Here is a 14,676-nt window from a genome sequence, read left to right on the forward strand (position 1 = left end):
ATCTCTATCAACCGATGCAGGGAAATTTGGAAGCATGCTTTTTGATCCTCTGCATCTTATTTCTTGAGTTAATTGTTCTTTGCTTGTTGCACCGCCTGAACTTTATTCGCAGATTTGGATTTATGCTGATACCAATATATTTTTACACCCTAATTTTGAGTTATCTTTATGTTCCGTTATTTTGGCTTTGTAATAAATTAACTAACCTTAAGTCGTTATCTGTGGTTACTATGTGTCCAGAGAAATTCCTATTGAATAGATTGGCATTAATAACGACTTTCTCCCCTCTAGGCTTACATGCTGCTAAAAAGAACCATTGGATTGTGATTCTAGAATAGATCCAGAACTTATGGCCCCAGCCCCTCCAAGCGTCATATACAGGCAGCATGAGCTTAACATATAGACAGGGCAAGCTTTATCTATAAACAGCATGAGATTCATTTACAGACATTGTGAACTTCCTAAAAACACATATATAAAGACAGTTTGAGTTTTATATTTACAGTATTTCTATAAGGAATGTAAGCTCTCATATTTACATATGGTACACAGAATAAATAAGTCAATATTTACATATAGATATGTGCATCTTTTCCAAGATGTTTGACTTCAGAGCAATCTGTCACCCACGTCCCTCCCCCAGACATCTGATGGCCTGTCTTCTGGGCTTATAAGATTTAGGCTCAGTTTTCAGTCTCACAATTGTTCTCTTTGTGAGCAGCGTCTAATTCGAACTGTGGGTTCACAGTGATTTCCACGCCAGTCTCCTCTTTTGTTCCTGGTTTTGGTTACACAGGCCTCAAGGTGAGAGATGTCTTTTGACCAGGGTCCGCTCTTCTTTAGTGACACACACCGTAAGCAGAGTTTGTAGAGTATCTTCACCTATCAACGAAGTTGTGGACCCTCAAGTGTCATTAAATATATTCTTTGATTTGTATATGAATACTTGCCATATCCTTAAATGTCTTCATTTGCCCTTTGAGCTCCACAACCTCTGCCTAACCCCTAAACATCAAAATTGGGACTAGCATCTATGGGACAATGGAAACCAGAACATGTCCATCCGAGCCTGAACATCCTTAATATAGTACTGTTAGCCCTATATGTCTGGCTACATATTTTGAACATTAGAATTGCTAGACAGTTCATCTAATCTCCAGGTTCCAGGATGACCTGTTGAGCTTAAACCATAGCCATTGCTTTTGGGTCTAGGGGCTCCTTTTCAACCAGATGCATTCTTTAAGCAAGAGTTGTGGCTTTACTGTGAAGTGCAATATTCATGAATGCCATAAGCAAAGCAAGGGGAAGTATGAGTAGATGAGATGTTCCCTTGTTAGGGTTAACCTAGGGTTTGTTACAACTATGTTTCTGGGAGCATTTGTATGGTTTAGTTAAGAGGGCAGGAGCAGAACTCAAGCCTTCACTCTGGTCCACAAAGAGGTAGGATGTCCTGTCTTCGGGTGTCTCTGAGATCCTCATGGTCTATTCCCCTGCTCTATCTGCTGATGCTGGCTCCTTACTGCAAACCTATTGACATGCACTGGAATAGGTACTACGATTTTGGGGTTCCTGACTGGCTCCCCAGAGCGGTTGTTTACATTGCCCGCTTTAATCCTTTTCCATTTGGCCCTGCGGTTCTGGAACCAGATTTTGACCTGCACCTCACTCAGCTTGAGAGCATGAGCAATCTGTGAGCGCTCCGTCAGTGACAGATACTTCTTGCAGTGGAACTCCTTCTCCAGCTCCAGCAGCTGCTCGCTAGTGAAGGCTGTCCTCCGTCGCCTGCTCTTCCCAGGGTTATTCCCTGGCGCGACTGGTTCCTGGATGCCGTTTTTCAACTTATTCTTGGACCCAAAGGGGCTGCTGCTTCTATCCAAAAAGCTCTCATCTTCACTGTCTCCTGAGGTATCCTCCTCTCGGTCACTCGAAGGAGTCTCACTCGACTTCACCTCCAGCTTTTCCTCGTCTGAGCTGTAGATCTTACCTTCTGCTGAAGATGGAGATGCACACATGAGATAGATGGACATATGTACAAACAGATGGGAAAACATATGGAAATGAAAACACACAGGAAAGAGAAAAGAGAGCCCCGTTAGCTACATTTGCACCAACTGCCAATGCAAAGCCAATCACTTAAGGTATAATGACCCAAAGAGTAAATACAATAAGTACATTAGATGACTGTGGTTTCTTCACAGGGAAAATGGTGGAATTTGATTCAGAGTACAGAGTGGCACAAAACAGGAGACCACACCCCAAAGGTTCTTAAATTCACCTGCAGTGCTCGGTAGATTTCCCAATGATGCAGGTCACACATTGTTAGAACAGATTGAGAGGCCAGCTCAAATAATTAAGATCTCCATTTTATTTTCATGAAATTTTAGAAAACTGGATGCAATCCAGTCTTGCAGACAAGAGAGATCATTTCTAAGAGACAGAGATGCCTCCACGGATGACTTTTCGAACCTTAAAAGAATGTATGCGTTATCTGCGTAGGAAAGAGCCTGAAAGCCACATTTCCTAATCAGCTCCCAAAGGGAGTGTCCATGGGTGTTAAACAAGATACCTACCTTGTTTAATATCCATGTACAGCATATTGGGTAGATGATTAGGAAATTCATCCGACCTTTGGGACAACAACAATGACAGATCTTTCATTACAGCAAAAAGGGGGTAGTGCGCTTTCTGGGAACTGCCTTGTAAAAGCACCCAAACCATTAAAGTGCTTGCCCTGCTAGCTGTTTGGTCAATGAGGCTGGCATGATCGACAATGTCAAATATTGAACACGAGAAGAGCCACATTACTCTTAACAGATGGCAACATAGTGATAAAATCTAATGCGTTAAAGTGAAATAAAAGCATTCAACAAACTAGCTATTTTTCAGTCAGTCAGTCAAAAGATCTTTATTTCGGCCACCGGGGCCATAAAAGCACATATAAAATAAATACAATACATTACATACAAATTGTAGCAGTGTCCTTTGGGCTATATAGGACCAGATAATACTTTGAGGAAAAATATACAATTCCTATCTGGGAACTTGAACTGGCGGAATCAGCTCCTCTTGTCGCCGTCCTAGCAGGAATTGTGCAAAATAAACACAGCGTATGACCTCTAAAATAGCCACAAAATAAAGAACAATAATGTGCATATGCGTGAACAATGAGCTGGTTTTTGGTGAAAAATCACTTTCAATCAGATATGGTATCTTAAAAAGCGGAAAAAGAATACATTTATGTAGCAAGGTATCAAATTGTGATATGTAAAAAGACAGTTTCATTAAAAAGACAGTGACAATGTCAGAATAAAAATATGAGAATACAAATTTAAAAGAAATCCATTAAAATAGTGGTGGTCCTAGGGAGCAACGATTAGGTACGTTCATTTTAAGTGGGAAAGTACAGGCCCAGTGTGGCTTAATAAGTAAGCAGTAGTAAGCTGGAGTTAGCCCCTGAGCTTTTCTTTAAGATGGCTCTACGAGTACACCACATAGAATACAAGAAGCGCAAAATGGAAAACACAATGGGCATGTCTGTGTCGTACTTGAGTAACCTAAACACCTCAAACTGTGTCTAGACCCCAGGGGCCTCATTTATGAAAAGTGACGGATCGCTGCGTGAAAACAGCGATGCGTCACTTTTCACTGCGCACTCCTTGCGACACCAATGATGCGTCATATTTAATGTATGACGCATCATGTCGCAAGGACTTACAGATACGTCAGTATTTCTGACGCATCTGTAAGCGCAAAAGTGACGCATTGCTGGAGTGTGTCACAAAAGTGACGCATCTCCAGCAATGCGTCCTTTCACATGGGGAAAGCCCCATGTGAAATGGCTTGCGTCAGTCTTACGCCTGCTGTGAGGCAGGCGCAAGATTTTGACGCAACAGCATCCTAAAAGTGACGCAGTGAAATCTCATAGATTTCACTGCGTCACTATTACGAGGCTTTTTGCGGGGGAACGCCCCCTCTGCATACATTATACCTGACGCAGGTATAATGTGGCGCAGGGGTTTAAAAAGTGACGCATCTACCTGGATGCGTCACTTTTTAAATATGGCGCAACAAGGCGCATGTTTTACGCCACAGATGCGTCACAAAAAGTGACGCATCCGCAGCGCAAAACTGACGCAAGGCCTCATAAATGAGGCCCCAGGTTCCTGCACAGCTGTAGCAGCCAACGACACCTACTATAATCAGGGCAAAAAAATAGCACATGAATTTAAGTTTCCTCTGCATTCTCGCACGCTGGAATCCCAGACTGGGGGCACTCATCCACTTGTTAGTAAATGACCAGAGTGGGAGCACCCCATGTCTGAATTGGAGGAAAAGCCTCTTCGCAAGGAGCGGCTGGATATCGTCAAACGCTGATTCCAGCTTGTATTGGGCTTTTACTTCCAGAAACCTAAGGGTTAGATGACCAGACGTAGACCCCCTCCATAACTGGGCCAATTTGTATTCTCTATAGGTCTCTAAGAGTACCTTTCTGGGGTCATGAGACATCTTTCTTCAGCAGCATTCCACAGATTGCCCCTCCCAAAGGCCTTGCAGGTGTTCCTTATATATGCCAACCATGGGAGTTTTTCTGCACCTTGAAGGCCCATAACTTCTCTCAGCTCGTCCCTGTACGGGGCTAATTCAGTGGTGCTCCAGAGGCGGCGCTAGTATAAAAGAGGTCTAAGAGCTACCTCAACTGCAACAGGGCTAATCCCAAGGTCCATTCTAAGTGGTGTCAATGGGGAGCTGGAGGGGAGACCCAGGAGTTGCCTATCAAAGGAGTTCTTTATGTGCAATAGGGAGGTCGTTGAACAATGACCCCATATTTCTGCTCCTTACAACGCTGCATCCCTAGCCTGTATCTGTAGACTTTGCTGGTACAACTCTTGTATGCCTTTGAGACACCCCCGCTGACTGGGCCAGCTTCAAACTAGCTTTCTATATTTGTGCCTCTTAGTCCATTTTCTCAGTTAGCGTGAAGATAGATACCCTCTCTAGAGCCCTTCCATCTAAGAAGGGGTTTGGGTGAGTGCTGTTATTCGCATGAAAAACCATGGGGCATATTATCAAGAACGGCGATAAATTATCGCCGCTTTAGCGGCAGGAAACTGCCGCTAAAGCAGCGATAATGGGCTTAATAATATGCCCTTGTGAATTCCCATAGCAGCCCAGGTAAACACCAGAACCTGATAGACATTGATCAGAACATTTCTGGTTTTTGTGGCAAAGGTCAGAAAAATACAGAGGATGTGTTGCAATGAGGTTTCTATCTTCTTAACCTCACAACCAAGGTGCACGCCAATCCAGATGCACAATCCCCCAGATGGTCTTCCCCTACACCCCTGGGTGGCTAAAATGCTAAATGACACATAGCCCAATCGGTGGGTGTCCGCCCTAGCCCAGGTTTCATGGAACATGCAGATCTCATGTTGTTCTATAAATAACCCCAATCTGGTTTATCCAGTTTGGAGGGGAGTCATGCTATGTTCCAGGATAATAACGGCAGGCCTGAAAGTCCCACTTCATTGGCTGTGTTGTTTCAAGGGGTGACACAGGCCTTTGTATGGGCCTGATATGGGTCAGTGGTCCCGCCCACCCCTTCGAGCTTGCACTGCTACCCAAAACGCGTTTGCCGGCTGGACCCGGAGGGGGCTTTACTACCAGTGGTTGGATGGCTTTGGTTACCTGTAAATCCTGTCTGGATGGCTATTGCGATGGGGGACTAATGGGGGACTTCTCCTGTTTTTTGCTTTTTACACCTCTCTCTCTATTCACGAGGACTATCTCTGTGCTCCTTTCTGCTTCCTACAGCCTCCCTGCTGTGCAAGCTCCTCCTGGTACAATGGTCTCCCTGGGAACTTTAATTGATGGCTGGGGATCACATGTAGGGGCCCGGTGTGCGTTAGTCAATTGCATCTAGAGAGCTGTATCTATTTGAGACAGAAAGATTGTAAAATAGTGGTCTAGGGGTATCCTGGTTCATACTGGCAAATGGCTTATTCTTGTGCCTCACCCTCCAGTCTTGACCTGCTCTTCTCAGGTTATGGGGCGTGATCCCTGGGTGGAAGAAGTATCCCAAGGGGAAGGAACCTATGCCCCCTTCTCCCTCTGGAAGCTACAGTCTATGATGGTTTCCACGACCCGTGTGTCTCTGAAATTAATCACTACACAGTCCCCGGGGACATCTTTTGGTCTCCATCACACCCATCCTACCCTACGCGTCAATATAATTTCATTTGCGTCTTTGTAGGAGAATTGTCTATGCTTGGCCAGCCAGAAAAAGTATTTATTTTTTAACTCAAAATGGGATTCCTTACACTCCCTGTTCAACTCAGGGACTCCTTTTAATAGGATGACATTGGGGATTGAGGCCGAGGGAAGAGTAATGCATGGCAGGGCGGTCACAGTGTCCGGGAGTTCATCGCGTGACCTGCCCTTGCACTATCCCTATAGTTAGGACCTTGCTGCTGGGGATCCAATGCTCGGGGGCTTTCTACCGGTTGCCTAGGAGTGTTTCCTATTACTATCCCTTGACTGGGCCCCTGGCAGTAAATACTGGCAACTATTCTTTGTGGTGGTGGGATTCTCAAACAATTGTCTGCACCCTCCTGGTAAGTTAAATTAGGCCTAGTGGAGATGGTCGAGGTGACACATACTCGGGGTTCTGGCGTAGTAAAGAGAGGGGGTGGTTGTGAGACTGGGGTTTTTGCTAGCTCGATCCCCATGAGAATTGACTCTACCCCCCCCCCCCAAAGGTCAACCAATGATGAATGTTTGTCAACCTGTTTCAGTATATTATAAAGTTCGGCCTTTACAATAGACCTGATTTGAGCTTGAAGGTCCGCTAATAGGTTTGTCACCCAGGGGGGTTTCTCCAGGCTCACGTGCGGTAGTGCCCCTGGTCCTGTTGCCTCCAAGTCACTGGTCGTTGCTTTGTTCTCCCTGTATTTTTTCCATTTGGGGCCCGAGTTTGTAACAGGTTTGTGTTTCCCTTTTTTGTGGCCGACACTCTCCGGATGCAACTCGGCAGTGTCCTAGGGAGGTCTGTTGATGAGTCCAAGATTAAGGGAAAGGAGGGACTGACAGAATCATGAGTGGTGGGGAGTGGGGCTAAATCCGGGGTTAATGAAAGGCGACTTTAGGTCAGTTCAATTTCCGTGGCGACTGCAGCAATTGCACTTTTTTGCATTTTGTCAATTGAAGTTGGTTGTAAAATGGGTGCAGGTGGTAAGGCGGCAGCATAGTTTTTCTCCATGCATGTACGTTTTCCCATATTTGCTAGTAGCAGCGGAGTTGTTTAAAAAGATTTAAGCCACAATAGAAATTTCCGGAAGTTCGTGTCGGAAGTGTTTAGCCAGCGGACAGGATACATGTTTTTTTTTTAGGACTATGCTGTGCTGGAAGGATGGTGGCCACAGAGGAAGGTCCTTGCTGACAAATCTGGAGGTAGGAAGCACACAACAAAGTGTTGATAGCACTGACCTTGTAACAGCTGCCCAGTGGAGTCACAAACTCAGGAGAATGTGTGGTCAGGGCCTAGGGGGGTGGCCCAGCCCAATCTCTTTCAGGCTTTGACGGCTGCAGCAGGTCCTCCCTTGGCCGGGCACGCCAGAGCATATCCCGCTCTGTGGGAGGGCTTGGCCGGTTTGTAGGCGCCAGGAGTGTGGAGTCACCTCCCACGCCGTGCAGAGAATGGAGCCTGCTGGGGGACCGAGTCTCAGCCCAGCACTGGTGACAGCTCCTCCAGTTGCTTGTAGACCACCTGGCAGGATAAACACACGTTGGGGCTCCAGTAGCCCTGGTGCAGGAATCCCCATTTAAGTTTAAAGATGTTTTTATTGTCAGTCAGTCAGTCAAAGTTCTTTATTTCGATTAGTTAAAATCATAAAAAACAATACAACTTACAAAAACATCTTCTGCACATTAAAATATATAAATAATTAAGAACGCATTTGGGTCTTACATATCATATGTTTCACATAAGCGCAATTTAAAAAATGCTTTAAAATAGTAGCCAATATAAAATATAAGAACAAGCCCTACACAAAGATTGCAGTTATGAAAGTCTCCTTTTGTTTTGCCGGGCTGCTGCCACCAAAAAACTGGGTACGCTAAAAGTAACCTGGACAGAACTAAGCATTTGTAGATGTAAAAGGGCAGGCCTTACTTGAGCAAAGCCAGATTCCCGCAAGATTGGATATAAGAATTTTTTACGTGCCTCCAGATAGTGCTCACAGAACATTTCCAGGTGGAGCGTATCCTGTACGGAGAAGCTATCACAGGTACAAGGTGCAGTGTCTTCAGGTTTCCCACATTTAGGATATAAACCTAACGTGAGATGGATAAGATTGAACCTGAATCTAGTCAGAAGAAAGCGATGGAATGGCTTTGTGACATATGTTAGATACGGTTAAATCCCTGGCGAAGTTAGTAAACCATAAGTCAATCTCACCGTTGGTTTTCTAATTTCTGCCTCCTCCCTTTCCGCCTCAACAAATTGCGAAAATTGTGCTTGATCCACCCTATTTCCTCCTTCTTAATGCCCTGTGGCGATGAATACAATTCGGGTCGACCCAGCCTGTTGCATGCCGCTCTAACATAAGACAGCCATGGGACCCTGTCCGCCTTCTCAAGGGAAACACAATCTCTCAATATCAGGTGGTTAAGGGAGATCACCTCATTCAGCCAGGTTTTAACCCACCGAATCAATGAGGCCATTTGTAAATAGTCTGACACATAACCCAGTCCCAGTTCGCAGTGTACAGAAAATGTAAGGGATGATTGTGGGAGGGACAAGAGGGATCTGAGGAACCTGTTTTCTACAGTTTGTATATTTGATGGAACTACATAACCCCAGATATCCGCACCATAGGAGGCAATTGCCAAACACTTTGATTTATAAATGTTTAGCATTGCTTCCATGGGTCTTGCGCCCAATCTCTTGGAGAAGTTCAAAAGAGCTATGGTGGATCTTGTTACAACATTGCTCTTTTGCTTCAATTGGGGGCCCCAGTTCCCCTTCTCATCAAATAAGACTCCCAAGTAGGGGAAAGACGGCACCCTCGACATTTCTATACCATTGCACGTGAAGGTTTTAACTTTCAGGTTATTATTCCGGGCACCGACGACCATTACATGGGATTTTGAAGTGTTAACCTTCAAATCCAGGGCTTCCATGAAACTGCCAAAATGATCCAACAGCCTCTGTAGGCCCATGCCTGTGCGTGCGAGTAGGACGGCGTCGTCCGCGTACAGGAGGACCGGGATACCCGTCCCACCTATACGCGAAATATCTAATGTAGCCAAGTCCAGTGATTTTTCAAGGGCATTGATATGTAGATGGTAAAAAGAAGAGGGGCCAGAATACAGCCTTGTCTGACCCCCCTTCTAGAACTAAATTGTTCAGTACAACAGCCATCCTTCGTCACCCTAACAGAGGCAAACAGGTCTTGATGAAGGACAGCTAAAAAATTAACCAAGGACTCATCCATACCCATTTCCCGCAAAATAAACCACAGTTTTGAACGATTAACTAAATCAAAAGCCGATAATAAATCCATGAAACCCAGGTATAAAAGTCTCTTCTTCACGGCTGTATATTTGCTTATAAGAAGGTATAAGTTTAGACATTGGTCCATGGTGCCCCTGTGGGCTCTGACACCATACTGGAGGTTAGAGAGGACCCCCCTGTCTGCAAGCCAGTCCCCCAATCTCTCTAGGATGACCCTGCCCAAGATTTTAACGGCTGAGTCCAACAATGAGATTGGCCTGTAACAGGCGGGGTCCCCTCTGTTACCCTTTTTAAAAATAGGGACGATGACAGAAGAATACCAAGAGGATGGGAAACCCGCGGTAGAAACCGCATTAAATACATTGGTCAAGATTTTGGCCCAAAATTGAGGATACTGGATGTACAAATCTGCAGGAACCCCATCCTGGCCTGGGGCCCTATTTCTGCTTGACTCTTTAATGGCCCTTACTACCTCAGCCAAATGGAATCTGACAGGCGTAGCCTGCCGGACAGAATCAACATCGGCAAATGCTGGCCCTCTCTGATCTATATCATAAATGCTTTTGAAGTGTTCAAGCCAGCTCTCGTCGGGGATTACACAGTCAGTGTCTAGGTTATCCTGGTCCGAGAAAAACGGCTGATTAATAACAGCCCAGAATTTCCTGCTGTCCCCTTCTCACATCCGTGGACAGCAGGTTTTCCCAAGCCTCCTTCTTGATTTGACGCTTGCGAGCATTAATTGCGATTTTATAATCTTTCCGGAGGTCTGCGACTAGGGATCTAATCCTCGGTCTAACTTTCAGTTCCTTTAATAGGGCACTATGAGCAATTGTGCAGTTTTTATCAAACCATTTATAAGCCTTCCTTGTATGGGCGCTATCACCGGCCTCGAGGTCTTTAGCAATCTGCTTGCACACTGCTACATAGGCATCAACAACGTCAACACCTGCAGCAGTGTCGTCCAAGCAGACAGCAAGATTAGCCTCACATTTCAGTGCGAGTTCCTCAAAAAAAAACTTCTGGGACAACCCTATTTCACTTAATCTGTCTGCCCTGGTCTGTTGTCGACAGGTGCCTAGGCACCCCCCTCTTAAGTCATTCTGATTCCTAAAAATTACAAGATCAACTTCTAGCAGAACCAGGTTATGGTCGCTGAAGGCTGAAGTCACTACACTATAGATCACGGTTTTAGCCAAAACACCAGGGGATAGGAAGCTATAGTCAATAATGGTGTTTGCCCCTCTCCCTATAAAGGTTGGTGCTCTCACCTCATCATTACTGGTGCCTTGTTCAAATAAATTCATATTTGAGAGGAGACTCTCTAGGGCCTCTCCCTCCTTACTGTGCTCAAAACGGGGGAGCCCCTCAGTCGGAGACCCTCCATGAAAGTTGTTATAGCAATCCCACAAACAAGGATGTATATTAAAATTTCCCAGAAGAACCACCTCTGGGGCAGAAGAGAAATCGTGTTTATAGACTGACAAAAAATGCTCCAGGGCGCTCAAATGCTCATTAGTAAGTGAGCCATCCCTTGAGCTATAAAAGTTAATAAGTAGCAATTTCTGTTGGTCAGAAATGGTCCCTTCAATTATAAGAAAATTCCGAGAGGCCGTTTCCAATTTCTTAAACCCCCCCGGCAAATTCAGCGAAAGAAGGATAAGCAGTCCCCCTTTGGGTCTTCCTATTAGTCCGGGAACTGCAGGGACAGAAAAACTAAGGTACCTGTCTAGTGAGAAGCTGGGAGAGGTGTCCCAAGTCTCCTGAAGAGCTAGAATATCATGGTGCTTGATGAACTCCAGCCAAATAGGGTCTGTGGCTTTAGATCTGATACCTGCCACGTTCCGGGTCAAAATTTTACATGTCCGCCTCTGAGGGTCAACCTCAACCCTCTCCTCCATCAAGCTATGGGGTAGTCAGCCGTTCATATCCATTGAGGCCAATGGGGAGAAACGATTAGTGAGACCTATATTTGCTGTATATAGGTCACCCTGCTGAACAGCCACCAGATCATTAGATGATCCCCTTTCTGCCCTCCCTAACCACTCTTGTATAGACCTTTGTTGGGTGATAGTGTCGGTCTGATGATGTAATGAGCTTGAGTTAGTGCGAGGAGGCCCTACTTGATGTGTTAAAGTAGATTTTCTAAATGGCCTTATGGGTCTATTCAGTGGGTAAAAAAAGCCAAGAGGGGGAGGTCTAATACTGTCATTTATCAGGTCTGAGGCATCCCAGAACAGTCTATGCGCAATGTCCTGGTTGTTAAAATTTACCACTAGGCAGTCCCCTGGAATACATTTAGGGTGACGCCCTACCCAACTAACCCTCCTTGCCGTAATGACGGTGCTTGTGATGTCAGTGCCACCACTACTGAACTGGGTGCAACATTCCCTGGCCAATACCATAAGATCGCGGGTTGTCTCGGCTGTACCTGCATTTGCTGGTGGAACCCCGGTAAAGACGACAACAAGAGAGGCAGCCTCCGGGGGCAGCTCCAGGCAGCTATCTCTATGGGGAGCCGACTTAACTCCATGAGTAGCACTCAACATCCCACCCATCACGTGCCTCGACCCCTCCAGAACATCCCCGTTAACCGGTCTTCTATCATTGGAAGCTACTGGGACCTTATTTGTGGTGTTAACCCTGGGGTGAGTAATGTTTGGGTTGTGAGAGTTGGCCCGGTTCCCCGTGTTTGACTAGATTGATGTTTGAGAAAGGCATCAATTTTTTCACATTTGCCCAGTAGTCCCGCTACACATACATTCAAAGTGTCCACAATGTCTTTAGCAATGGCCACCAATGCAGGTTCAAGTCTTGATGTGAACAGGTCTTCTAGAATGTTACAAACATGTTCCTTTATGCTAATATTCTGATGAACAGTCTTACCCGGTATGTTTTTCCTCGTGGGAGCGGTTTTCCGAGACCTTCGCCTATGGCTGGTCTTGGGGAGGGGAGCCAAAAGGGTTGGATTAGAAGAGACCAAGGCTGGATCCACAGTAGGGGAAATGTTAGCAATCACGATTTTAGGTTCCACGGGTACACTTGGGGTCAAAACATGATCTGACACAGGATCAGTATTAGCAGGACCCAGCCCCAGCTCCTTCTCGGCGTTAGCTATTTCCTTGGTCAGCGCGCCCACGGACGAAGTCAAGTAGGAGATTATAGATTCCCATTTCCTAGGAATCTTGGTGTTTTTACCTTCATGCTCACCCCGGCACTACAGCGTGCGCGTCCCCATTGCGGATGTAAATGGGGTGGCCCAGCCCGGCCTCAGTCGTCCTCGGACGGCCTCAGACGGCCCGCCCTTGCCCGGGCTTAGCCCGGCGCAACCCGCGCGCGTCCCTCGTTGCGGGGGAAGGCAGATGGTTTAAGTCCTTCCAGGTGTCAAGGGGGAGGGGCGAGAGGTCCGACGAGCCCAGGAGCATCCTGGGGCTTGTGGTTCTCCTGGCGTGCCCCACAGCAGCAGTGTCTCCTTACTCATGATGCGTCTACCGCGAAGCGGGAGGCTTGAGCAGTGTTTGTAGCCCCGGGTGTCAAGGGGTGGGGCGAGAGGTCCGGCGAGCCCAGCAGTGTCTCCTTACTCACGATGCATCTCCCGCGAAGCAGGAGGCGCGAGCAGTGTTTGTAGCCCCCGGTGTCAAGGGGGAGGGGCGAGAGGTCCGGCGAGCCCAGCAGCGTCCTGGGGCTTGTGGTTCTCCTGGCGTGCCCCACAGCAGCAGTGTCTCCTTACTCACAATGCGTCTACCGCGAAGCGGGAGGCTTGAGCAGTGTTTGGAGCCCCGGGTGTCAAGGGGTGGGGCGAGAGGTCCGGCGAGCCCAGCAGCGTCCTGGGGCTTGTGGTTCTCCTTGGCGTGCCCCACAGCAGCAGTGTCTTCTTACTCTCTATGCGTCTCCCGCAAAGCGGGAGGCGCGAGCAGTGTTTGTAGCCCCCGGTGTCAAGGGGGAGGGGCGAGAGGTCCGGCGAGCCCAGCAGCGTCCTGGGGCTTGTGGTTCTCCTGGCGTGCCCCACAGCAGCAGTGTCTCCTTACTCACGATGCATCTTTTCTTTTTTTATTATTCGAACTTGTGGTTTGATGTATTATTTACCCAGTGTTCTAGCTCATAGAGCCAGACCGCCGGGTCGGCTCTCCCGGTGAATTTGCTGGGTTGCCCGCCACTCAGTATTGGCTTGCATTTTGACTTTTTATTAATGAAGCTACATTGAGTCCAACATAGATGCCTTGCTGTGTCTCGCCCTTCCCAGCCTGGGAGCATGTTAATGAAATACGACACACATAGAGCTTTACAACAGAGGTCTTTTTTGCTTCCGCTCAGGAGCCCACAACCACTAACGGCATAAGAGCACACAACCCCAAATGGTACACATCAGTGCATGATTTATAAGCCACACCCAAACACTTCATAGCAGCTTATGTAATTCCTGTTTTAGTCCTCTTGGAACCACGAAGGTCCTAATGCTCATAACATCAAGACTCTACTTCTCCCTATTCTTAAATAAAAAGTACAAACAAAATCAATATCATATTTTCTCAATCAGTCATCGAGGCGCATGCAGTGGTATGCCACATCGAGTAATTTGAGGCGGTTGACTGGGAAATGGACTATTTACTGATGACATAGGCTCAATTGTTTGATCTGGATGTTCAGACAGGTTTATCTTACTCACGCTCTCAGGAGTAGATGAACACCAAGTTAAAGAGCTTATTTCTGCCTCACTTTAGCACCACTAAAAGGGGTTCATGCATGACGAAGGGATCTCAAAGAATTATGAAGCCATGCAAAGCCACCCAGCATGGCATTGAGTGGCCTTATAAATCATGAGTAAGGCGATGGAACTCAAATCCATGCATTGCTTTACTCTGCGCCTACGAGGCGTTGCATGGGCATTGCAGTGGATTTTTCGATGCAACACCCATGGAATATGATGCTACCCCAGATTTACATAGTGATGTTAACCTGGGGAGGCGCCAAATCTATACGCCTCCCATGGTGAGGCATAACGAGGACAAATATATGTATTTCTGTTCATTGTTTCCTCTGTCCATGTATGCTGCATTCTGCAGCACACATGGAAAGAAAAACATGCTTCATAGGATTGTTTTTGTGCAGGAAGGTGCCACTTTCTGCACAAAAACAATCCTAGATGCTATTGTGGCACCCTTGCCCCC

The 14,676-nt window shown here is 46.6% G+C and overlaps 1 protein-coding gene across 2 annotated transcripts in view; it reads right to left on the reverse strand.

The window, feature by feature from the left end:
• Positions 1 to 538: 538 nt before the first annotated feature.
• The window catches only part of GBX1 (gastrulation brain homeobox 1), a 177,063-nt gene continuing 162,925 nt past the window's right edge, over positions 539 to 14,676 (reverse strand). For both annotated transcript variants that reach the window (XM_086942412.1, XM_086942413.1), the window contains one exon: positions 539 to 1,990. In XM_086942412.1, coding sequence (XP_086798538.1) covers positions 1,476 to 1,990 — 515 coding nt within the window. In that variant the 3' untranslated portion in view covers positions 539 to 1,475. The remainder of the gene's footprint in view (positions 1,991 to 14,676) is intronic.

The sequence above is a fragment of the Lissotriton vulgaris genome, chromosome 10, assembly GCF_964263255.1.
Source record: "Lissotriton vulgaris chromosome 10, aLisVul1.2, whole genome shotgun sequence".
NCBI classification, from domain to species: domain Eukaryota; kingdom Metazoa; phylum Chordata; class Amphibia; order Caudata; family Salamandridae; genus Lissotriton; species Lissotriton vulgaris.